Raw genomic sequence first — 24993 nt, 5'->3', positions numbered from 1 at the left:
CCAGTTGGGAATTTTGAAGAACTTTATTGGCACAGTGGTAGCAGCGACGTGTCCTTGTTTGGTACGATCATCCATTGGCAGTAAAAAAAAAAGAACAGTTCAGGCTAATTTCAGCTATTTTACAGCGAACCGGTTGATAAACCATCAGCATCTTTGAGCTCAGGTCAAATGATTGTCAGCATAATTGCATAAAGTGCATTTGCACGCAATAAAAAAAAAGAAAATATCAGAAAATCATCGGTGGTTGTGGGTTTTTTGCTACATTCTTCATGGGTTGATGTGTGATCTGCTGTATATAAATAGATGATCCTGCGATGTGACTGGAATAGATGAATACTGCGCTCCTTTTTTTGTAGATAAATACGTTAAATACATTCTGAGGAAGCATTTTTAAAGGATCTGTGGTCGGGATTGCACGCCGGAACGTCCTCTTCCCGCTTCAGTAGAAGGCGGGGTTGGTGTGCTCGATGATGCAGCGCCGGCAGTGGCGTCGCACGAACCGCAGCGCCTCCGGTGACACCTCGCAGTCCTGCACGTTCAGCAGCTGCAGCTCGCAGCAGTTGGCCGCCAGAGCTTTCAGCCCCCTCCCCGTCACGCTCTCGCAGGCCCGCAGGCTCACCCGTCTCAAGCCCTGGCAGTACATGGCCAGCTGCTCCAGACCGCTATCCGACACCAGCGGGCACTTGCCCACGTCCAGGGACTTCAGTTTGGGGCAGCTCCTGGCCAAGTGGCTCAGCCCGTGGTCCGTCAGTCCCTCGCAACCCCTCGCGTTCAAGTAGCGCAGCCTCGGGCAGTAGCGCGCCACGTAGCGGACGCCCACGTCGGTGATGCGGGTGCAGTGGGCCACGCTCAGGTAGCGCAGGCAGCCCTCGAGACGGGCGACCTCGCGCAGCCCGAAATCCCCGACCAGGCGGCAGTCGCTGAGGCTCAGCTCCTTGATGGAGGGGCAGTGGTGGGCCAGATGGCGCAGGGCCTCGTCCGTCAGTCTGGTGCAGCGCCGCAAGTACAGGTGTGTCAGGCGGGGGCAGTGGGAGGCGATAGTCCGCAAGCCCTCGTCCTCGAGGGAGAAACAATCCGTCATGTCCAGGAAGTGAATGGAAATCTGCTGGCCGTGTAGAGGGGAGAGCTGGAGAGACGCTTCCTGGGTGAGGCTGATGCACGTCACCTTGGAGCAGCCTGGAAGAAGAAGGAGGTGGTGATTATCTGAATTACTGCCGGTGTCCACCAGAGGGAGCCAGAGCAACGCCATCTCTATCGCTCTCTATCAACTGGGGTTGGACCAGTTTAAAGTCAAAACATCCAGCCGAGAGCCAAATTTGTGGTGAGTTGTCATGGAAACGGAAATTAAAGGCTGATGTCTTTTGAGTCGATTTTGTTATTTTGCACTTAAACAAAAGCCGCAGGGTTTTTAAAGAGGCTCTGCTGGCAACAAAGAGCTTATATGCCAGCGCTAATAACATGGACGCCGCCCCGCTACGGCACTCGTGTCCAAGTCACTGTTATTGGTGTCGCTTCCTTAATGAAAGCAGCAGACCGCTCTCCTCTGCTGCTGAGGTCACCTCTGCTCGCAGCTAAAGAGAGTCTTTCTTCTCGGGCAGAGGTTGGCAGAGCTTCTGCTGCTCCGCTAACGATTTTACCAGCCTGACTAGGAACGACAGACATGGAACGAGATGAGCGCTTCTCTGAGGGAAAGTCGCACGTGTGAGCAAGGAAGAATATGAGATGTGGAAAAATCCACATTAACAAAGGTCCTAAAATCTAGTAGGAAGGCGGATGACCGAAGTGGAAGCAAATGGAAGCTAGTGCCAGTTAAATCTGCTGGCCGTTCCTTTTTTACCTGACAGGTTGAGGTGTTCCAGGTTGGGGCAGCGGGACACCACCTCAAACACGGCCTCGTTGGAGATGTTGTAGCAGCCGGCCACCTCCAGGCGGCGCAGTTCCGGGCAGCACTGCGCCAACACGTACAGCGCTCGGTCCGTGAGCCGCTTGCAGCCGTTCACCATCACGGTCTCCAGGGTCAGGCACACGTTGGGCGTGTCCTGACACAGCCGGTGGGTCAGGACCCTGATGGCCCGGTCCACGTGGAGCAGCTCCCCCGTCAGCCGGATGGTGGCCCACAGCCTGGGGTCCCAGGCCAGGTTGTACCAGCGGCGGCAGACTCTGGCGCAGCGGCACAGCTGATTGGTCGGGAGGTGGGAGAGGATCTGCAGCAGGGTGTGGTCAGGGAGGACGTCGATGGGGGGGTGGTGGTGGTGCGCTTTGGACTGGCGGGAGCGCGTGTGGGCGCCGGGCTGAGGGTGGACCACGGCGACGGTGTCAGGGGGCGCCGAAGAGGAGGAAGAGGAGTTGGTCTCATGGCCGTTACTGGAGAGGGCAGGCGAGGACAGAGAGGAGGACTTGGACGGCAGAATGAGACCGGGGCTGGGGGTGCTGAGGGTCCGAGTGCTGGAGTCTAAACCTGGAGAGCCGGACCACAAGAAAACCAGCGGATCAGTGTGAGGGAACATTAAATCCGACGCGACAGGCTGGAACCAGTCAGCCATTAGCCGGTAAAACATCCGACGTGTGTGAAAATACCTCAGATATTAAATATCAGTTGTCCTTTATTGATGACTGCCGGCCAGGTCGCGCCGCTAAACCCTCCCGCCTTTATTGATTCGACACGCCCGGACTTTTAATGAAAAGCAGCTTGACAGAAGCAGAACCAGGCGAATCAGGCGGATCAACCTCCGACCTGAAACGGTGACTCAGCACCCTCCGCTCGTTTGTTTCCTCAGCGGTTTCTGAGCCGCCATCGCAGTGAGAACGCATTTTTGTCCACCCGTTAGCCGGGACATTCCTCTCGTGTGACTCACAGTCAGGATAACGTCCCGGTGGACCGCGACCCGCCGCACGGGGACGCTCGTCCCCGACGCTATCGTGGTCTCCTCGTGATAACGATCGCTGGTCAGGAGTCAAGAGGATGATGTCACTTCCAGATGTCGGCCAAAATATGAGGGAATATCATCTTTCAAAACAGAGATGAAGGAAAATCTGGGAATAAGTCGCCCGTGGAAGGTTTTTCACCGTCACTGGATCTTCTAATGCGAATCTACAAACGAGGTCAAACTGAATCCGGTTAATCGTGATGAATCACGGCCCGTTATTGGGATTAGCCAGACAGAACGTTTCATCAATACCCTCAACAGGCAGTATGAAGCCTGTTCCCGTCCAACACACACACACACACAGTCGGATCCACTGGAGCGTTTGGACTCACTGACATCTGAGTTTTTACTCCAGGATCACGGAAAGCTGCCGCAGTCTCTGTCTCCTTATCAAGTTTCGGTTGCTACGCTAGCTGTTAGCCAATGTCCCTCTCCGACTGCTAACCGGCGGCCTGCTACGGGCAGCTGAGCCCAGATCTTCCACCATTTTCCACCATTTGCGCCCTTAAAGGCTCAGTTATCTCAGTTTGTTGGATCTTTCACTGGGATCCAGTTGACCTTCCGTTGGGTGGTCCGCCCTGCGCTCTTTAGCTTTATTCCATGGATTTAAACACCCCGTCTCCTTCAGATTTCGCCCACCTGTGTAAACACCACAACAGTGCTGCGCAGGATCCGCACCGATTCCAGTCCGCTGCAAATATTGCCGGATTCCTGCGCTAATACCGAGCACTTGAACTAGACAAACAAGTGGAAACCAGCATGTTTCCAACAGCTCCGTTCTCTCAGTAAATGTGGCTCCAGATGTTTTGGGGGATGAATCAGACGTTTCTGTCTCTTCCAGAACTCATCCAGGTCACGGCGCACTGGTTACACTGGTCCAGCCCTTCCTGCTCCCTCTGTCAGACTTCCATCCGTTCATTTGTCGTCCAGCCGAGACCAGGATCCGAACTCCCAGTGTTGGATCCAGCACGGGCCAGAATATTCAACGGTCGCTCCTGGAAACCATGATGGTTTCCAACTGTGTGTCACTTCCCTGTTTTTGTGAAACAAGCAGATGGTTTTGAAGCTCCGTGCGTGCGTGTGTGAGGACCAGACGCTTTAAAAAAGAGCTGTGGCGTGTAAAAATATAAATGGAAAAAACTCTGCCAGGCATCAGAAAAGGCCGCACTTCTGCAGCCCAGCGAGGGACAGAAACGCTCCTTCAAATCTAGATCACATTTGCTCTGTAAACATGCATCCGCACACCTAAAAATGAAGCACGTGATGCCACAATTCCATAAAAAACCTGCCTAGTGGACATTTTCCATGTGATTTGTATGTATTCTTGTCTAATCACCCACTTTAATGGGTTCTTTTGTCAGAAACAGGTGAAAAACACCTGTCAGACTTTGCAGGAAGCAGTACTAGCATTAGCATTAGCCACGCATGCTCAGGGTCTCAGACGTGATCCCGAAGCCCCGATTCATCCAGCGGAATCCGTTTTTTCGCCATCCAAACTTTATTACTCTCATCTCGTCGGCGATCACTTCGATTGATTGCCCTCTTTGGAGTCTGGCTCCAGATGTGCGAGCTGGTCTTTAATCACTTCCTGCTGCGCAGAGTCGGCGATTAGCGGCGAATGAACGGAGCCAAGCGCGCCTCGCTGTGGCCGCGGGCGCGGGCGCGCTCCGAAAGCGCGAGCCTCGAGCCAGATGTTCCACCGTTTCTCCTTTGATTTCCTGAAGCGGGCTGACTTCTCTACCATCTGCGCCGCCGCCGCCGCCGCCGCGAGCGCTTCTACAGCTGCTCGGTATTTGTCCTGTTAATGACGGTGCTGCAGTCGGACCGAAATATAAAACAGGACGCAGCAGCTGCTTGAGTTAACGGCGTTTCTGCTGAAACACTTCCTAAATGCTTCCGCGGAGCCGCAGCTCAGGTGCGCACGCAGGCGTCCTCTGGCATCAGGTACCGCTCCGAAGCAAAGAGACGCGACTATTGAACATTAGGAGTTGATCACTAATGGATCACTAATGGATCACCATCCTTCAGGAGCTTCCTCGTGGTCCTCGCACAGCAGGAAACGCTGAATCGCAGCGTTAACCAGCAGTTTGGATTCATTTGCTCTAATATCCGTCCCAATAATACGAAAACAATCTGTTTTTGATGAATTTGTGGAAGTTGATATTAGTGTGAAGAGCGGAGCGGCCAAAACTATCAGAGAAACCTTCATTACAGGAAGGTCCTACGTCACTGGAGACAAAGGACTCTTCCACTTGGGCAGGAAACCGCCCTACAACCCCCCTGCAGCTGCCCCAACCCTGGACTGGAGCTGTTTCTGTTCAGCCAATCACGTGCCAGGAACCACAGCCTTCTCACACGGTGCGAGCGGCTTCGCCGCGCTGATATTTCCACAAATGTCTCCTTGTTTTCTGCCGCCTTTCACTTTACACGTCCTCCTCCGCCACGTCTCAAAGACAATAAAAGGCCGCCGAGCGTGCAGCCGCGGCCGACGGTTCAGTTCGCCGCCAAATCTTGAGTGGAATTCAAGATGTCACATTTTGCAGAACGCTTAGGTCCTCTGTCTCTCTTGGTGGCGGCGTGACAGGTCGTTCAGGTGCAGGGACGCTCACGTGGGATTACCCAGCAGGCTAGCTAGGTACTCTCACAGGGCTGAACCCACAGAGAGGTGTAGCTAGTGCAGCTAGCACAAAAAGAGTTTAAATGATCAAATTTAGCTTGAAACAATTCCCGCCTTCCTGTTTGGGCTCTGACGTCCGATTGTTCCTTCTCAATGAGGTTTTACTTTTAATTTACTGACTCAGACCATCCAATAATCATCTCGAGTGTCAGAAATAGCCAGAACCACCTTAGCTACACAATGCTAAGCTACAGCTGTTGACATTTTTCACATGCCTCCTTTAATATCTGCCCTGCGGTTCTGAAATCTCACTTTTTTAATGGCTGCCTGGACTCTAAACGTTCCTGTGATCCACTTCCAGGATCCAAACGGCTCAAAAACCGAAGATGGAACGGTTTCTCCACCCATGGAAACCTCTAAGATCTCCTTCCTCCCTATGAAAGCGGGGGGAATGCTGGACCGCAAAGTAATTTTGCTGTTCTTCGTGTACCAAAACACGGACGGACTCATCCGTCAAAGGCTCGTTCCTGCCGCTGCTGCTTCAGAGCTGACGTCATGACCCAAACCGCAGTCTGGAGAGGGGATGATGTGTCAGTTTGGAGAGGGTTGGGCTAACCCCGACCCATATGGACGCAGTAGGCCCAGGTGTGGCGCTGTAAAATCATCCCTCGCGGGCTAAACTCTTACAGGAAGCAGGCCAGGGTCCCAGCCAGGTGGCGCCTCTCCCAACTGCTGTCAAACACGCACCCGTGGTGGAGGCTGCAGAATGTGATCCAGCCTTCAGGACAACAGGCCGGGGAGGAGGGTTCTGCTTCCCCTCCTGAGTTTTGTAGGATTTTAACCAATCTGGGTTCAGGTTTTGGACACTTACAGGGTCAATCAGACGCCCAACGCTCCCAAGAACAGATGCTTCTTTGTCTAAATTGATGTCTGAGGACTTCCAACACAGCTGGAGGCGCCGCGTAAACGCAGCACAGACGGTCGGGCCTCTCAGAGGGACGCGTTTGAGGCGCCGTGTCGCGATTTGTCCCCGCTTGTTTGGTTTTTTTAAAGATACGCCGCAGCCACAGCTGCGGGAGAGTGACATTTACTGCACATTCGCGGCCTTTCTCATCCTCAAGAAATATCAGTGTAACGCGATATATCTGCCTGTGTAAACAGGAGTAAATGGGTCTCCGTTTGGGTTGGTTTACAGATGGAGTGTGAGGGATTTGTTGCCTTTTGGAGAGTGAAAATATGAACATGTTGGAGACAGAAGCTTTCTAGGGGAGTGTTTAGACTGCACAGCTGACCTGGGCCCGGTCAGCCCGGTCTGCGTCCAAACTTGACGCCAGTCGTTGCAGAGAAGCGGAGCTTTCTTTTGGGCTAGCATTAGCCGCGCGCTAGCAGAAAAAAGAAGGAATGCAGACTAATCCACTTCAATCAAAGTGACGCGCACATGCATGAGCGCTGTGACATCATCAGCTGGGTGCGGTTAGACCTGCAGCAGGGTCTGGTTCTGACCACAACAGAACAGGCTCTCTGAATAGGAACAAATTCAGTTAAACTATACACTCCGTCACCACATCAGTCAGAGGAGAAAGGCCCCAAAGGGTCCCATTACTTTAATCAAGCCAAAAAAAAAAGATGGTGCAATTAGCCTGAATTAGCCTAGCATCCAACATGCCATTATGCTAATCGCTGTTATGGAGCTATCTGTACATGCAAAATATCACAGGAAGAGAAAAGTTCTTGGGCGCTCCTGGTGGAACCATATTAGGCCTGATGGTGTGTGGTCTAATGCTAACATTAGCTCCTTGCACAGTGAAAACATCTCCAGGAAAAAAAAAAAAGCATAAATCACTCAGAGATCCTGGAAAACATATATATTCAGGACGGGAAGTATTTACACTGCGTCTGCTGAGGCTGAGCAGAGACGTTCCCGACTCTTATCACAGTTTGTTTGGTCCGTCAGAAAGGAAGTCGGCATGCTCCTCGTTCCCACCGTTCCCTGTTCGCCCGCTGCCATCATAAAAGGCCGAAGGACCGGACCGCAAAGAACGCCGGCTCTGACGGAACCGACGCCCACACGGGTCTGTTACATCGGCGGCGGCAGGTTGTGGGATCCAACTGGCCCGTTGGAGCTGCGACGCAGAGACGGAACGTCTCAGGGCGCCGTTAGTGCCGCTCCTGTAGAGTCCGGGATCGCATTCCAGAGGTACGCCGAGTCCGGGCCGGGCCAAAGCAAACCCCGGAGGCTCAGACGGGGTCGAGGCGTAACCCCTGCTGAGAGATACTGAGTTTCATCCCACAGGAAGGATTTACTGCTCAGTGGCTGGCTGCCCTGTGCCTCCCAGTCTGCACTTAATAAGCAGCCGAACTGGGTCAGACCACAGCAAGCAGATGATAAATGAAAACAGCGACGGGTCTCCGGGACCTGCCAGAATCAGGAGAACGGCTGGCTGGAGCCCGCTGGAAGATGAGCCGGACCATGAATTAAGCACTTGACTTCATGGGTTTCAAACGGCGTGAAGCCTCCGGAGACGTTGCGAGACGTTTAGCAGCGCAACCTTACAGAGCCAGAGTGGAATTCTGACGAATTCTGACGCCTCGCCAGCGTTTATCTGCACATTCCTTCCGCAGAATCGCACAAATCGCAGTCAGAATCGGCGGAATTTGTCTTCAGCCGCGCTTAGGAGTCCGGCTACTGTTATTCCCAACATCTGCTCGCGCTTTCATCGCAAAAATGCTGCGGCGGTTTTTAATGCCGCTGTACGGTCAAGTTACACCACAACTGAGGAGACAAGTGATTAATGCCGCCGATCCCAGCACGTGTTTGGGTTCATCCCGCCCAATAACACGCAACCGCCTCAATAATAACACAACCGCCTTAATAATAACGCAACCGTCCCAATAATAACGCAACCGTCTTAATAACACGCAACCGTCTCAATAATAACGCAACCGTCTCAATAATAACGCAACCGTCTTAATAACACGCAACCGTCCCAATAACAACGCAACCGTCCCAATAATAACGCAACCGTCCCGATAATAACGCAACCGCCTCAGTAATAACGCAACCGTCTCAATAACGCAACCGCCTTGATAATAACGCAACCGTCCCAATAATAACGCAACCGTCTCAATAATAACGCAACCGTCTCAATAATAACGCAACTGCCTCGATAATAACGCAACCGTCCCAATAATAACGCAACCGCCTTAATAATAACGCAACCGTCTCAATAATAACGCAACCGTCCCAATAATAACGCAACCGTCCCAATAATAACGCAACCGTCTCAATAATAACGCAACCGCCTTAATAATAACGCAACCGTCCCAATAATAACGCAACCGTCCCAATAACAACGGAACCGTCCCAATAATAACGCAACCGTCCCAATGATAACGCAACCGTCCCAATAATAACCAGCGAGGAGCTGCGTCCCGCGTACGCCACGTTTGGTCCATGTCGTGGGGGAGCTGATCCAGTTAAGCTAACGTTATTAATGTGGCAGCGACGTCACACAGGATCCAGTTGGTCGGTGATATGAATGCTCCCAGTGTGTGGCGGTGGAAGCAGCCCAGACTACTTCCTGATTAGCTTAGTGGGCCGGACGATGGCGTGATCTGCCACTGCAGAACATATGTGTGTGTGTGTGGGGGGGGGGGGGGTCTGTGGCCTCAGTGGTTCCACACTGTGTAATTACACCCACTTAGCGTGGAGGAGAGTAATAATAACCTCAGTCATAACACAGGAGAGATATGGGCGAGGAGCTTCTGGGCACGTCCTCCTCGTGTTCCTGCCCATTCAGGTTCGTTCTCAGGGGTACTTTAAAGACAATTACCCTTTTTTCTTCCGGCCCCTTAATGGACCGACCCAACCGTGTCAGCACCTCCATCAGAGCTGAACCGCGTGGCTGATTCATTATCCGGGTCGACACTCTTAAACCTCCCGTGACTGTTAAACAGTTGTCGAAGGTCCGATATCGAGTATGTGTCACGTGTGCCCCCACCCCCCACCCCCCTCCTCGCACCCTGCCCCCCCGCAGTGTTCTGGTGACTCTCCCATCGGGCCGGGGCTCAGTGGTTGAATAAACAGAATTTTTTTAATTCTTCCTGGGTAGAAGCTCGGGGAGACCCACCACTTCCTGTCAGAGGTGGCGACGCGACCCCTGACCTGCTGACCTCTGACCCCACTGATCCACTCCACTGTCGTTCAGGATGTTCTGTATCGTTACTGTACCTGCATGTATGGTTTATGTGTCTGTTCTGCTTCTATCCCCCCCCCTCTTTTACCCACCAGCATGGCCCCCGACATGAGCCTGGTCCTACTCAGGGTTTCTCCCTGTTAAAGGGAGGTTTTGGGGATCTTGCTCTGGGTTTCTCTAAAGCTCCTAGAGACCATAACAGACACTACATAAATAAAGCTGGACTGATTTGAATATTCTCCGGTTCAAGAAAGTGATGGAAAACAAGTCACATTCTTGGGGAGTACAAGATTTAGCACATTTAAAAGACCCTGGAGATGGACGCTAGCACTTAGCCGCCGTTTAAGCTAGCAGGAATTGACAGATTGCTAAAAATGGAAGAGACGGCTGTTGACAGGAGATCAACGGCATCTGTCAGCTGCAGAGTATTTCTGTACCATTAGGAGGAACATACGATTCATACTCCTGACACATGCAGGAGGTTCTGGGGGGGGGGTGATGGATGGTCTGGGAGAAGGAGGTTTGGGAGGCTGGAAGGAGCGGAAGGTGAAGCTCTGGCACCTCCAACAACACACGCACCTCCTTCCCTCCCTCCCTAGCAACGCTCTGAGCCTGATACCGCCACAGTTTAGATAAGCATTCTTCCACAATGACAAACCAGAAGTGGGTGTTTTCCCCTCCCTCTCTTCTCAAACAAAGAGCCCAGAAATGCTTTGGGTTTGTGGATCCTGATGCCGGGCCGCGGGTTTGTTTTCAATTTAGGGTTATCCCCGGAACACGCAGGTCTCTCTCCAAAAATAGGCAGAGAGAAGATGTGGAGGGAAGAGAGGGAAGGGTGGGAAGGGGGGGGAAGAGGAGGGGACTGTGGGTAATGAGCACCAGATGCCTTACCTTCGCTGGTAGCCACATTCTTTGGAGCTCTGGTTGGTGTGTGATCTGTGCTTGAACTTATGTCAGAGGAGATGCTGGAGCTGCCTTTACCTGCAGGGGGAGCGGGAAGGAAAGCAGGTTTATATTTAAGACGTCTTTACAGAGATCTGCGGCCATGTAAGGGTGTCGCCAGCGGCCGGCGCCGCCGCCACCGCGGGCGTGGAGGCGGCCCCGGACTGCCTGTTTGTGGCATCTCAGGTCATAAATGTGGCTGTCCTCAGGCTAACGACGCCGGCCCAGTCAGGGCCACCTAAACGTGCCTGGGAGTAGGTCCCCGTGCACCTGCGAGACGAACTTGTGCACATAAACTGATGCGGCTCCTGCACCACGATGATGTTATGGTGACATCACCGAGCACATCTGGTCCTCCCGTCCCCAAAAGTGATCTCATGGGGGGCGCTGAGATGCACGTGTCCAGAGGGAAAACCCATCCCCCGAAGCCTCTTTCATATCGGCATTCTCTTCCCGCTACACGGCGTCCGCTCAATCCGCTGCTTTGCTGGGAAAACAACTTTTCCGAAAGCGCTCCGGCCACCCGGATGGACCCGCGACCACCGTGTATTTCATCGCCGAGTCGCCCTTTGAGGACAGATGTGGACGGAGCGACTGCAGAGTCCTACACTAGTAACCGGATACGGGCGCTGGACGCCATCGGCCGTGACGCAGGGAAGAAATATGCTGTGCAAAAACTGAATAAATAGTCAAATGTTTGATGCTTCAAACATCAGCGATAGTAATCCCAGAGGAATTAGACCTCTTTACTTCCTAATTTAGAGGTCAAAATCTAGAAACTGCAGCTCTGCTTTCATCTGAAACTGCTTTGATGTTCATGTAGTCCATGAACATCAAAAGCAGCAACGATTCAATATGATTCTGAAGGAATCCAAGCCTGTTTTACAAGGATTCTTTACTGGAAATCAGGATCGAGTACGCACATTTGGGCCTGTAACTCAAAATATTTCAAGCATTTGCCATCTGTCCATTGAAAGGGGTCATTGAGAGGGGCCCCAAAGAGACATATGTGATCAGAAAGACATGTTTGATTTGAGATATATTGCTGATATTGGACTGGATCTTCTAGATTTACTACCATCTTGAGGATCTTGCATGTTTTCTGGTGGGCCAATCAACAGCATTAGAATAACCCACTTTGATTGTTCCTGTGCTGTAATTTGTTAGCTTAATACGACTCCTGAGGTTCTAGTGCGGTCAAATAATGTGTTCTGTTTCTGTCAATGGTTCTGATCAGGAGGAGGTCAGATGGAGGCGGGTTTGATGACGGCACGTCCCGAAGTTTAAACGTGGTCTACAGGGCTGAATAAAGAGCTGACACGTCTCAGGGAGGACTCTGTGATACGATCTGCTCGGCGGGCTGGAATCCGAGGTGGAGCTGGTCCATTTGTTATTTTTAACATCACAAGTTCCAATCTTTTCCCTGCCGTTATTGACTTGGGAAGAGAGCAGATTGGAATGTTATTTATACAAACACCGTCGCTCCAGAGACAGATGTAATAAGGAGTCTTGATCCCACAGTCGGGAAAAGGGCTGATACTACGACATGTTTAATGCTAGCTGCACGCCGCTAAAGCATCGATACGGAGGCGGGTTAAGACCAGAACCTCTGCTGTGAAGGGACACATCTTCGACTCCACCCCAAGACAACATCAGCCTCAGATGATTCAATAGAGATCAGATAATTAGAACGTTTCATGTGTCAGCCTCCATGAAGCATCTGAAGGGAGGCTGCTTTCAGCCTGCGTCTGTTTACACGAGGGTCGCGCACCGATCCCTCACGCCACTGACAGTGGAAGTGGGTAGAACAGATGATCCTGCAGCCCGGCATCCTGCTGGGCTTCATCTGGATGTTATCTGACCTGGAAGTACCCTCTCCAAGCATTGTTTGGGGGTAAACTTCCTCCTGCCCCCAGCATGGCGGTGGTTCCCCCAGCAGGATGCAACACTACTGGGAACTGGTTTTAACCAGGGCTAGGACCTTGAGTTGTCTGGAGCATTGGTTGGACATGGCGAGATTCCCTCCAGAGGCCGGATCAGCGCTTCCTGTATCATTGTCCTGATGTGGCTCAGCGTCACGTTTGATTAATGGATGTAAAAATGGTCAAACAATAGCAGGTTCAGGACAAAAGTGACCCTCTGGAAGTTAAGAACGTCCCAGTATTGTATCCTTTGACTTATTTGTGCTAAATCTGTTAAAATACACCCCTAAATCTGTCATAAATTGAGTGATTCTGTGTTTGATGGATGTTATTTACGACTATATGTCATTTAACCTTCCTGTATGGCTGGTATTCATCGCATATGAAGGGATATAACTATAAAAATAGCACCGAATGATTTAAGGGAGCAGTTATCTGTTGATTTGAATCATTTAAGGGTTAAAATCTGACCACCAGGCGTCACTCTCTCATAGATGTATAAAGATACAGATGCTGGACGCCAGAAATAAGTCTAAAATCGATTTTTAAAGGCGACTTTCTGTTTTTATCTCTGTTTAGGTGCATTCCAAATCTCACAGAGGGATAACTGAGCACATAATTCCACGCAGGCATGAGAAGGTTGGCGTCCATAATGAAAGATTTACAGTTATAATGCTAATTTGGAGCTAGCTCAAAGTCAAGGAAACTGGCATTTTTAAAACCCTCCGATGATTTGGGCTTTAAATGAGGGACATTTGACGACAGAGGGGGACCAGACGGAGAAAAAAAAACCTCCTCCCTCCGAGCAGAGTTCAAATATTAGTCGTTTAAAAGTGTTCTAAAAAGCCACTTACCCTCGCTTCCATACAGTTTTCCATTGTTCGCACCCATTTTAAAGAATACATAATCTACGCGCGGGGCTCGCTTTCATCAAAAGGAGTTAAATTCCGCAGGAAAAGGTCCGTTTCCATGAAGAAAGCTCGGCCCGTTAGCTCCGACTCCAAATAGTTAATCCAGATGTTGAGGAGCGCACGCCCGAGCTCCGGACTCCAGCCTCCAGCGGTGCAGATTGTCTGGGTCTCCCCCACCCAGCCGGCCCGGCGCTCACACGCACAAACACGCAGAAAAAGGGCCGAAAATCCCGCTCGGAGGAGTTTGGAGCAGCAGTTTTAGTGGCGTGAAGGGCGAGCAGCTGGTCGTCGGGGCCAGTGTGGGCCGGGGAAGTTCGACAGGGCGCAGCGGCGGCGGCTCTCGGACCAGGTTCTGGATTTAAAGAGACCGCAGACCAGAGAGGAAACCTCCAAAATTCAAAACAAAGCCCGACCAGCCGCCCCCCAAATCCTCATACCGCCATTAGAAATAGAAATTAGGCTTAATGTTACTGTCATTGTGGGGATACTCTTTTTTTAATTTATTTATCAAGCATCTGTTACAATCGAGGAAAAGCCAGAGAATCGTGCAACAGGCAGAAGAAACGGCCTTTTAACAGGAAGAAACCACGAGCAGGACCATGGAAACAACTAGTGATGCCTCCCCATGCGATTTAAAGTCGATGTAGTTCAAAAGTTTGTATTTTCCCTGCGAGTGTTTGCATCAAGCTTGAACATTTCTGCAAGAACCTGAAGGCGTCCAGACACTTAAAGACACATGAGCTCCATCAAAGAGGCGCTGAAAGCAGGTTTAGCAGCACATGCTGGAACGTTTCTATGAATAGCAGACATTCAGGTCACTAGACACCTCCTAAAAAAGACGCGGGGTAAAGCCAGACGACGGCTGCTGACCCATAATGGACTGAAATGCCTTTTCCAAACACTGTTCCACCTGCGGGTCGCAGGCGCTCTGGTGCGTCCAGTCAGAGGGACCATTAAGCATCACAGTTGTCTCCACTACAGACCTGCGGGTCTGTAGCGCTCTGCAGAAGCCATCGTGTACTTGGCTCACACGGTACCAATCAACTGGGTTCACGGCTATCACAGCCCAAACCTCAGCGGGCTGCAGCCAACAGTCGCTGCCATGCTGGAGCAGACCTGATTATACGCCGTTTACCAAATCCCGACTTTGTCAGAGGGACGTAGCAGGACTGGATTTAAGGTTCTGGTGATATTCAAACACTATCCTGTCATGATAGATTCCCTTAAACTCGGTTCCTCAAATATTGATTAGCACCTTTAGTTGTAAAACACAGATTTGATTCAAACCAGCACAATTAAAGCGTTGCAATAAAGTTTTCCCCTTCCGGGTTACCATAGAAACAAGCCCACCTCCATGGAGGGGGACCCCGCCTCAGTATTTACAACAAATGACCAGAGGGCCGCCCTTTTTTCCTCAACATTTATTCATTTTTTCATTAAAAACAAGACAAAACTCTTGACTCGGGTAAGTTTCATGCTAGTTTACAACATGTGGCTGTTATTGGCCATCCAGGGTAAAGCTGAACGGAGGTTTTTATCTCAGGAAGAAGCTGATTCAGGAGGCTGGACTTGAAACAGTGAATCAGTCCTCTGGAACAAACGCACTCTGGGAGGACGGCGTGCCGTTGGCTGGACGATCTGGAACTCAGTGGCCTATGTTGGGGGAGCTTCTACCGCTGGCTGTGTAAGGCCATCAGGGTGAGAGGAACTGACATGGACCTGAGGGAATGCAAACATCAGTGAAGTAACGCTAAAATAGATCAGTCCCAGACCCATTGTCTTACCGCGTCAGGACAGAGGAAAGCATTTCAACCAAAGAGGGATCCTGAGTTCCTGCTCCGAACAACTTACAGCTGATCTGACGAGAATCGGTTATATTCACCAGCACTGTGGCATAAAAAACAACAAAAAAAACACCACAAGTCATACGAGTTTCTATGTCATTATCTTAAAATTATACAGCCCACAACTAAAAAAAGAGCCCAGACCAAATTCGATAAATATAGACCATTGTTGCTGCTCCCAAAAAGGTTGTAATTGTTCTCATGTCGAGGCCCTCAGGCTCCGACAGCTCAGAGATGCTTTGGTTTTGTAAAGTTTTTGATGGAAACGCTCACAGACGGCCAGCGAGTCGGCGTCGCGGCGCTGGAACGTCACGGAGAAGCTGGTCTCCGACTCCGGCAGCAGCTCGTAGAGATCAGAAACGGGATCTGGAAGCAACCAAAGAAGGATTCTGCCCACGTTTGGTACGCAAACAAACTGAAACTGTGCGGCAAAAGTCGATTTTCTGATGTTTCGAGCAGCAGAGAACGTAAATCGTGAATCACATTCGGCCGCTGCCTTCGCCACACAGCTCCTCAGCAGGGCGTTGATGGCGCTCTGATGGCGCAGGATCTCCAGCAGGGCTGGGACGTGAGAGGGGTGGGTGAAGGGAATGTGGTCCACCACAGCGGCCCTCCGGGCGGGCACGTCCCACGCAGCTCCGGGGAGGATGAAACCCTGCGTCGCACCGGCATCGAGACAAAACCTTACGTCCGTTTTCCTCAACCCAGACACTTTTGTGCTCATGTTACAGTAAAATACACAAACCTCAGAAAAAACAGCGTCCTTCTCATCTTCTTTATGGCTCTTTGCGTACCCTGATGTTAGAACTTTGGGCAACGGCTCCCCCTGCAGGTCAACATCCGGTAGGACACCTACGTGACGCAGACGATAATGTGAGTCTGAAAATAAAACACCCTCAAGATTTAAAAGGAGATGCAAACTAACCTGTTATACTGCTGATTTTTGTGATAAAAGACAAGATGAGCGGCATCGGCGGCTGCAGTCGAAGGAGAAAACAGCCCGGCAGACTCTGGTGCGGCACCTCGCTCAGAGGCAGGAAAACAGGAGTTCTGATTGCATAAAAAGAGATAAATGAGGACAAGACTCTTCAATTGATGCCCATTATAGGATGCTACATACCGCTGGTCCTCCGTCACTGCAGGCTCTATGAGCGCAGATGCTAACTGGAGCTTGTGCATCGCATCGCTGGCGCCGATGGTCACCTGAGCTCCCTGGACAACTGTGAATTTGTTTAAGAAAGAAAGAAAAAACTGCCTTGATGGGACACAATCACACCCAAACCTCGGTGGTAGTCTTACACAAGTCTGAGGCATTTGATCCTGGAGCGGGGACGGAGTAGAACTGGATGGTCAGCGGGTGATCTGGAACCACAAACAGCCAAAGAAACGATGCCAGATTTAGCCGACGGTGTGTTTGGTACCTGCATTAGCAGCCTTCAGGCAGCCCATCAAGCCGTCATTAATCAGCTGTATCTGGGCTTCAGAGTCCAGCTGCACCCTGGAAAACGACTATGTGGATTAGCCTTCATGCTAGTAGGCTACAACCCACCCAGCTGAAGATCAGACCAGTTCAACCACGTCCATCATCTCACCTGGGCAAACTGGACATGCACTGCAGGTCCTGTGCAAGGAGCTGTAGAGATTCAAACAATCTGAGCTTGGTCTCTCTGAAATCAAACATAAATGAGTCGTTAAAAGACGTTAAAATAAGAGAAAGACTAAAAGCTGCCGGGATGTTACTTGTCTCCGGGGATGTTGTACTGGCTCAACAAGTCTGTCAACTTCGCGGAGAACTCGGAGAAGTTTTCCGCCCTTTGGGGACGTAAAAAAAAAAAAAAAGGCCTGGTCAGCGTTTGATAGCGCCGACGTCGGTGTCGTCCTTCGCCTTCTTACCTGAGCAGCTGCAGGAGCGACTCGCAGTGCTGCAACAGAGTCTCTGATTACTACCTGAGCTGAAGCCGTGAACGGTGCATTTACATACAATAGGAAATCCGGCGTGCGGGGTCAGCTTCACATTCTCCACCCCGCCGCACGGCAGCAGCGCCACCTCCAGGCGGAACAGGTCGGCCGTCAAGCAGCAGGTCGCCTCGCTGATGTGGAAGTCCATCCTGGAGAGGATAGAACACGGGAATCCAGCTGCTGTGGGATGGGGGGGCGACAATCAAGACGTACCCTTGTTGTCTGGCCATCCGTTGCAGGTGATGCCTTATAAGGTCGGTGGAGGAGGCTGAACCGTACAGACAGACGCAGTTAAACCAACAACCAGTGCAGGAAGGCCACCATTAACATGTTTACCATTCAGCACTTCCTGGAGCCTTTCCAATGCGCTGCACAAGGGCTTGGACCATTCCATGGGTTTTTCCTACAGGGAGACAAATGGAAGGACCGACAATGGAGTGAGTGTGCAGCTGGGATGCCGGCTCTACTGGGGGGGGTGACACCCTCACACCTGAAGGTTCTCCTCAGTAGAGCTGAGGGACAAAGACCGGTGGTCCTGGCTGCCTCAGTCCAGAGGGACTGAAGCAGCTGAGGGACACTTTGAAACCATCATGAATCGTAGTGATTCACATCTGCAGGATAACCGACATCCATCCAAAGAATGGAGGCAGATTCTGGCCGGGTGACTGCTGCACATGTCTGATGCAACCCGGGCCTCCTGCCAGATTGTGCAGCCACCAAACAACCGAAACATCACTTGAGGAGAATCCACGCTTATTCCTCAACAAAGGCTGGTGTGTTCCAGCAGAGGTGAGCTCATTCCCTGCTCATCACCACCAGCTCCTGCTCAGAAGCTGCACAATGAGGCCACTTCTGAGGACAGCAGCATGATTAATTTACACCGAACGGAGCTAGCCAAAAATAATTTCACTCTTTTCTCTAATAAACCCTGCATGAAAGGGTGGACAGGGAGGGGATTTGTTGTTGCCTTACCGTGCAAGTTCGGACAAGATTAAACGTTTCATTCCAGGTTTTATTAGCAAACTTTAGATGCAGATTCTCGAGAATTAAGTTTGCGTTCATCCCTGAAGCGTTAAAACAAACACAAAAAAAACGGGCTCGGTTAAATAACAACGGACAAAACTGAATATTTGGGGTTTAAAGATGCTTCAGAATCACCATTACCTGGTTCCTAAGACTCCGCTTCGCCCCACAAACGAATCAACATGGAAGCAGATTAGATAATTAATCAATTAACCGGCGCCTTCAACGCCCCGCGTTTATTTTAACCGTGTTTTAAGCGCCGTGTTTGTGCTCACGGGGGTTAGCCGCGGAGCTAGCCGGGAGCTAACGGGGACCGAACACCGACTTTATTCCCCCATTTTAAACCTCTGTCAAACGTCGTTTCGAAGCGAACACTGTTGAATTCCGACGACAGTCGTCAAACAATTGAACCCAAAAACAATCGACGACGTGGCCTTTTAAAACGCACCTGTCAATCAGCAGGTCACGTGACCGCACGACGACGAAATAAGAAAACAAGATTTACAAACACAAAAACATGTTTGAGAGCACGTACATTAATACATTTTAAAGGTAAGTGGTTTTATTCCAGCTGCTGTTGTTCCAGATCTATATTGGTCATATTGACTCATTAATGCTGCATCAGCTGGTAGTTAGTAGCTTGCTATGCTAGCCATGTCTTGCATATGCTATTAGCCGCCTAGCTGGTGTCCAGAGAGCAGATCTTGAGAGTGAAGGAAGACGAGATCCATCCATCCATCCATCCATACTGTATTTAATAAGCATCTGGTACAATCAAAATCATCACAGGGCCTGACCCCCAACAAGCAACAGTGGCAAGAAAAAACTCCCCTCTAACAGGAAGAAACCTTGAGCAGGACCAGGCTTGGGGGGGCTCCTGCTGATGGCCGGCTGGGTTGAGAGAGAGGAGAGGGGGGAGGACAGGTAGAAGAAAGAGTACAGGCAGAAACTGTGCTAAAGGACATTCTGTCCAAGCCACTATATCAGCATTTTGTGGCTTTCAGTGTTGCACTATTTTGGTTTCTCCCAGTCTGGCGCACAGCTAGACCGCAGTTTGATGGTGAATCTTGTTATGAAGGCAGCAGAGCTGTGCAGCAGCGGCTCATTGAGACTAATGCCCTGCTCCATTTAACAGATGAAGCAGAAACCTTTGAATACCTGGATGTGGAAGAAGACCTTTAATTCCAGAGGCCAAAAGGCTCTTTGAATTGCTCAATCACCTTTATGTCCCATCATCATTGGAGCACACCTCCCCTGCCTAATGAGGTGGATTGTTGCGTTGGAGGTTGCCTGTCACAGCAAGGACATCCTCAGGCTGTTCTGCAGGAGGACATTAAAGTAAAATCTCATAACTGCTTGTATAAGCTCTCCCCATTCATCTCCATGGTATATTTCTTGGCACAGTAGACAGTGCAAATATTGGGGCAACCATTCGCCGTACGCCACATTGAACTACATTTTACTGATTAAAAATGAGGCAAGTGGTGATTGCAGCAGTTTTATGAGGACCTTATCTGACGCTCTGATGTTTGTGTTCAACTTTGACTTTGTAAGGGTAAAAATGATGTGACTGTAAGGGAAAACTTGTATGTAGCACAATTTGTGAAGCATCCTGTGCTAGCGTTTGTTACTTTATATGAACTTCCGGTACGGACTCTGCTACCCTGACCTGACCTTGTCCTTGACTGATATCTTGTTTTTGAGCAGTAAGCAGAGCTTATGACAAAGAATGTTCTAGTCAGTCGTCAATTGAAGATATGAACAGTTTAGAGAGTCACAAAGTAAAGACATAGCAAGGACTAAATATTTTGGAATACATTGAGTCAATTAGGTGTGGTATTCATCTTGTTCTTTGTATGCCAGCTAAGAAAGAATGAAGGCACCCTCTGCATCAAAAAAGTGTGGCTTCAAAGTGTCTTTTGTTGCATCTTAGTTTTAGTTTGTGTTTTACTCTATGTAATGCATTAGCTTTTCTTTTCTTTTTTTTTTAAAAAAGGGTCCTGCAAAATGTGCCTGTTCACTTAGTGGCAAGCTCATGTGCACACAGCTACCAGTAATTACTTTTAAATATCAAGATAATTGTTTGTGAGGTTTGTGGGAATGGCAATAAAACAAATAAAGAACCTCACCTGCAACCACGGGGCAACCAAAAACTATCCATGCGTAACCGCCAGGGACCGTTAACTGGAGTTAAATAATAATAGTTAAAAATTATTAGTAGCTAATGAAGGTTGCGTTCATCCTAAAAAGTGTTCAGCTAATGAGCGGACATCAAATATTATCTTGTGTTTAAAGATACTTTGGAATCACCATCACTCCACAAACGAATCAACTGATCAACATTTAATCAGATCAGCTAATGAGTCAATTAACCGGCGCGTCCTACGTTTATTTAATAATCAAGAAGAGAAAACCCAGACATTTGTGGGTGTAACTCTCTAAACTGTACGGATCTTGGTTTGACTCATACAAGCGCCGTGTTTGTTCTCCCGGGCGGGCGTTGCCAGCCAAGCCCACAGGACGTCCAGTCCGCCCGCTGACAGCCACCAGCCCGGTCTGTGGAGTTAGCCGCGGAGCTAGCCATGAGCTAACGAGCGCCTAGCGCAGCCCTTATTTGTCCCCCCCCCATTTTCAACCTCTGTCAAACGTCGTTTCGAGGCGAGCACTGTTTAATTCAGGGGTGAGTGTTTTTATTCCAACTGCTGCTGCTCCGGACGTATTTACCGGTCGTGTTATAAATTAATGCGGCATCAGAGGGTAGTTAGTAGCTTGTTATCCATTGCCAGCCGTTTCTTGCCAGTGTGACTAGCCGCCTAGCTGGCTAACGAAGAAGCTGAGTTTGGAAGGATCGAGCGAACATCTGTTGCTGGGATCGAGGTGGTTTTTCGTGTCTCTTTTCTGTCCATTCCGGCGTTTTTGACCGGTCCGTCTCCTAATTAACGCCCAGGTGACGTTAACTTGTTCGGTGTGGTTGGTAGCTTGTTAGCCGCAAGCGCCGGAGGTGATTAACCTGCTAGCTTAGTTCACCTGGATGTGGAACCCATCGTAAATCGACGTTATTATCTCATCGTCACGCCCGGTTCTGTTTGCGTTGTCAGCGGGCTGTTCCAGGGACTGGCCGAGGCTGTCGGTTGCTAATCTGTCGGTGATCACCATCATATCAGCCTGTCAGGCGGATCATCGCCGTGATTAACACACACGATCCGTCGGACTCGTGAATCTAACGTGTGAAGATCCCAAATCAGCCCTTCCGTCGTCGGTATGTGTGGTGCCGGTTCTCCACCTTCAGCCCTGATCTCTGTGGTGTTTGTGGACCTGTTAAGGACACGGAGATTCAAAACTGAGCACCAAAAAGCTCCAGCATCTCCTGATGGATGCAGAAGCTGAACATCTTTTATTTGAAACAACCCCCCAAAAAACGGTCCTGTTTCCTCCAGGATCAGGTGCATCTGCCTTCTGTTCACCTGGTAACATGATGCCGTGCACGCTGTGGTTCCAGCCTCCTTATTGGATATAAAATAAACCTTTTAGCCACCTTCTTTCATGTTGTCTGATCAAAGAGTGATTAAAATAAGAACTAGCTGTTTGATGACGTAATGCAGCTGCAGAAATGGAGACTTAATCTTCAGTCTGTCATGAGTCCAGGATCTTCTTTATGCTGGAATCTTTCCTGACGCTCATGTCTGTCTGTCTGTCTGTCTGCAGAGCCATGGCAGCCGCGAAGCCGAAAGGCCAGAACTCTCTGGCCCTGCACAAAGTGATCATGGTGGGCAGCGGAGGGGTGGGGAAGTCGGCCCTCACGCTCCAGTTCATGTATGACGAGGTGGGACACGTCACGCCGCGGCCGGGTTGAGCGCGTTGCTGCGTTTGGTTCACGTGTTTCTCCTCCCCGCAGTTCGTGGAGGACTACGAGCCCACCAAAGCCGACAGTTACAGGAAGAAGGTGGTGCTGGACGGCGAGGAGGTCCAGATCGACATCCTGGACACGGCGGGACAGGAGGACTACGCGGCCATACGAGACAACTACTTCCGCAGCGGCGAGGGCTTCCTCTGCGTCTTCTCCATCACAGAACTGGAGTCGTTCGCGGCGACGATGGACTTCAGGTAGCGTTTCTGCCCGAGGTCGCCTGAGAAGTTGTCCCGTTTGACGATGTCTCCTGGTGTCCAGAGAGCAGATCCTGAGGGTGAAGGAGGACGAGAACGTGCCCTTCCTCCTGGTGGGCAACAAGTCGGACCTGGACGACCGGCGGCAGGTCAGCGCGGACGAGGCGAAGGCGCGCGCCGAGCAGTGGGGCGTGTGCTACGTGGAGACGTCCGCCAAGACCCGCGCCAACGTGGACAAGGTGCGTTCCGAGACACGTCCTCCCCGCCGGGGCGTGGATCCAACAGAAGCACGAACCTCTTCTCCCGTCGCTCGCAGGTGTTCTTCGATCTGATGCGAGAGATCCGGGCGAGGAAGATGGAGGACAGCAAAGAGAAGAACGGGAAGAAGAAGAGCAAAAGTCTGGCCAAGCGGATTAGAGAGCGATGCTGTATTTTATAGTGGTAAGAGCGGGCAGCTGCTGACGCACGTGCACATTTCAGACATTGGTTTTGTGCCCATTCCTGACCGTGACTTTCTGTTCCCGGCCAACAGGACTTGTCAGGCGGTGGTGCGGAGGCCCTCCTGACACCACCTCTAGCTCTTATCTTTTTACATGCTGACACTCCAGATAATTTATGTACTTCTCCTCTCCACTGACAACGTGACAGACCGTAATAATCCGTTTTAATTTAGGCCCGAGCTCCAGAAACGACCCTCGGAGCGTCGCGAAACGTGTCGTCGTGAAGTTCGATGTGTACGAATTTGTTGGGTTTACTGCGCAGCCGGAAGGTTCAGGGCAGGAACGGAGGCAGGAACTGGAGCCCAGATTGCCTCGGTGCCCCCCAGGAGGGTTGTTCCTGCACTGGTGCATCTCTGAAGCATTTCATCTGACCAAACCTGACCTGGAAATTCACCCGTTTGGGCTCTTCTACCTGATACCTGTCAGCTCTTTCTCAGCCACCATTAAAGCACTAATCTGGATCTTTGCTCCCCCCTTCAGATCGTCTTAAATGCACAAAGATTTTAGAACACTTGAATATTTTTTCCGTTTCTCCGCTTCATCATTTTAAGAGTTTTACCTCATTTATCAGGCTTCTGTTGCCTTTTATTGCCCAGCTAAAGCACCTGCTGGTGCCCTGAGCGATACATAACACTACGTTAGCATCTTCCACTGCGTTTTCCGCCTAATTTAACTTAATTTTTACCCTTTTAAAAAAATGTTTCAATTGGGGTGAAAGTGGGGATCGATGAATTTAAGGATGTAAAACAGGCTTTTGGGGAAGGGGGGGGGGGGGTAGCACCCGTGCGCAGAAGTTGCTTTCAGTCACCAAAGAAACGAGCTAGCTAGTTCAAACAAGTGCCGATTCTCAGCGAAGGCAGCGACACCATCAGACGGTGGCGGGAGGAGAACCTAACGAGTTCATGTGGTCGTTCATTGTACAGCTCATCACTGTTGCCTCTCTGTCCATGCTGAATGTGAGCCCCCCCCCAGCTGCCATAACGTGTTTAGAGGTCTCTTGCGCTCTGTGTGCTTTCTCTGTCGAGCTGCCCGCTCTTAAAAAGCTACCGTAACGCCGTTGTTTCATCCAAAATGCGGAAAGCTAGCGATGATTTATTGACTAGGATGTGACATCTGCCCCCACCCCAATAAAATAAGCTAAATGTTTCCAGCACTTATTTAAAGCAGCTTATTTGACTGTAGGGTCCCCTCAGCTGACTCCAGAGTCTATGCAAATGTCAAAGGTTGCGAGCTCACATTACAAAAGTATGCGAACGCTAACGTGGTTAAGGGCTAACTTCCTGTTCACTAGCGCGTGATTGAAACGCCACAGGAAGTAGCTACAAATGTAAACCTGCTGGACGCGCGCGTGCAGGATCGAACCATATTGCTGACGCGTTAAGTCTCTCTGCTGTTGCTCAACATGTCGTCATCTTGATTTGTGGATTTTATTTATGGGTTTTGTCTTCGACTAGCCCCCAAATGTTCAACAGAGGTGACACAGAAACAGACAGTGTGTCGGCTCTATGACTTGTTTTGCCTTTTTTTTATACATTAATATCCATGTAATAATCAAAAGTAGATCTCTGGTTGTACATTTGCCATCGATTTACATGTTTACTTCCTGTTTACTCGTTTTGATCATGACCAATTATGTAGCCGGTCCGTGTGAATGCAAGAGGCGACGCTCACATTTCATTTTTGTGGTTCTTGGGGAAATGGCAAATAAAGTGGAAATTACTAATAACGTTCTCCGAATGCTCCCAGCTTTCTTTTTTCCAAACGCTCGTTTTGTTCCGCAGCTTCGAGTTGGATTCAAAAACTGGAAGTGGTTTAATGCAGATTAACTGGATGAGATGCCGTTGGTTGGGGAGGGTAATGCATAAAAAAGGTCTCCCGACTGAATCAAAGGTCACCACTACCAACACTACTTCTATAAATCTGATGGCATTTCCTTTTTTAGTCTCTTTAGTTTTTACAGTAAAGTTCCATTAAACAAAAAACAATGAGCAGTTTTAAACTACTTCCATGCTTTTTTTTCCTATTAAAAAACAAACAAGTAATATTTA

The 24993-nt window shown here is 50.2% G+C and overlaps 3 protein-coding genes across 5 annotated transcripts; 1 reads left to right on the top strand and 2 right to left on the bottom strand.

The window, feature by feature from the left end:
* Positions 1–4: 4 nt before the first annotated feature.
* Positions 5–13855, bottom strand: si:dkey-192l18.9 (F-box/LRR-repeat protein 7). Its single transcript, XM_057013274.1, has 4 exons — positions 13459–13855; positions 10632–10721; positions 1838–2458; positions 5–1176 (listed from the first exon to the last, which is right to left on the bottom strand). The coding sequence occupies exons 1-4, from the start codon at positions 13493–13495 to the stop codon at positions 440–442; spliced, it is 1485 nt and encodes a 494-aa protein (XP_056869254.1). The 5' UTR covers positions 13496–13855; the 3' UTR covers positions 5–439.
* A 1050-nt stretch (positions 13856–14905) lies between these two features.
* Positions 14906–18804, bottom strand: zgc:111976 (uncharacterized protein LOC553663 homolog). 2 transcript variants are annotated; one of them, XM_057012669.1, is made up of 17 exons: positions 18483–18793; positions 18291–18382; positions 17655–17721; positions 17532–17586; positions 17341–17467; positions 17253–17281; positions 17100–17171; positions 16952–17026; positions 16781–16857; positions 16659–16721; positions 16480–16579; positions 16285–16409; positions 16105–16211; positions 15843–16014; positions 15633–15725; positions 15300–15402; positions 14906–15234 (listed from the first exon to the last, which is right to left on the bottom strand). In XM_057012669.1, the coding sequence occupies exons 2-17, from the start codon at positions 18378–18380 to the stop codon at positions 15186–15188; spliced, it is 1404 nt and encodes a 467-aa protein (XP_056868649.1). In that variant the 5' UTR covers positions 18381–18382; positions 18483–18793; the 3' UTR covers positions 14906–15185. The 2 variants fall into 2 exon arrangements, 1 of the variants encoding a protein (XP_056868649.1); XR_008946809.1 differs by having other exon boundaries at positions 15147–15234; positions 15524–15725; positions 18483–18804.
* A 1940-nt stretch (positions 18805–20744) lies between these two features.
* ralaa (v-ral simian leukemia viral oncogene homolog Aa (ras related)) lies at positions 20745–24675 on the top strand. 2 transcript variants are annotated; one of them, XM_057012671.1, is made up of 6 exons: positions 20745–21021; positions 22047–22164; positions 22237–22445; positions 22510–22684; positions 22762–22886; positions 22978–24675. In XM_057012671.1, exons 2-5 carry the CDS (start codon positions 22051–22053, stop codon positions 22882–22884), a joined length of 621 nt encoding a protein of 206 aa, XP_056868651.1. In that variant the 5' UTR covers positions 20745–21021; positions 22047–22050; the 3' UTR covers positions 22885–22886; positions 22978–24675. The 2 variants fall into 2 exon arrangements, with proteins under 2 accessions (XP_056868651.1, XP_056868652.1); XM_057012672.1 differs by lacking the exon at positions 20745–21021 and adding an exon at positions 21064–21218.
* The last annotated feature ends 318 nt before the right edge of the window (positions 24676–24993 follow it).

This window comes from Takifugu flavidus, chromosome 17 (assembly GCF_003711565.1).
Source record: "Takifugu flavidus isolate HTHZ2018 chromosome 17, ASM371156v2, whole genome shotgun sequence".
NCBI classification, from domain to species: domain Eukaryota; kingdom Metazoa; phylum Chordata; class Actinopteri; order Tetraodontiformes; family Tetraodontidae; genus Takifugu; species Takifugu flavidus.
The sequence above is the reverse complement of the archived record's forward strand: the minus strand, read 5'-3'. Positions and strand labels throughout refer to the sequence as shown.

Excerpts from the sequence above, each read along its gene's own strand:
- zgc:111976 (XM_057012669.1), bottom strand. The coding sequence starts at position 18,380 with ATGAACGCAAACTTAATTCTCGAGAATCTGCATCTAAAGTTTGCTAAT. Across the intron at positions 17,587-17,654 it reads GCTCCAGGAAGTGCTGAATG|CCTCCTCCACCGACCTTATA; the intron begins GTAAACATGTTA and ends TGTACGGTTCAG. Across the intron at positions 17,172-17,252 it reads TCGCTCCTGCAGCTGCTCAG|GGCGGAAAACTTCTCCGAGT; the intron begins GTAAGAAGGCGA and ends ACGTCCCCAAAG.
- ralaa (XM_057012671.1), top strand. The coding sequence starts at position 22,051 with ATGGCAGCCGCGAAGCCGAAAGGCCAGAACTCTCTGGCCCTGCACAAA. Across the intron at positions 22,165-22,236 it reads TCCAGTTCATGTATGACGAG|TTCGTGGAGGACTACGAGCC; the intron begins GTGGGACACGTC and ends TCCTCCCCGCAG. Across the intron at positions 22,685-22,761 it reads CCCGCGCCAACGTGGACAAG|GTGTTCTTCGATCTGATGCG; the intron begins GTGCGTTCCGAG and ends CGTCGCTCGCAG.
- si:dkey-192l18.9 (XM_057013274.1), bottom strand. The coding sequence starts at position 13,495 with ATGGGTGCGAACAATGGAAAACTGTATGGAAGCGAGG. Across the intron at positions 10,722-13,458 it reads AAAACTGTATGGAAGCGAGG|GTAAAGGCAGCTCCAGCATC; the intron begins GTAAGTGGCTTT and ends CTCCCCCTGCAG. Across the intron at positions 2,459-10,631 it reads GAATGTGGCTACCAGCGAAG|GTTTAGACTCCAGCACTCGG; the intron begins GTAAGGCATCTG and ends CCGGCTCTCCAG.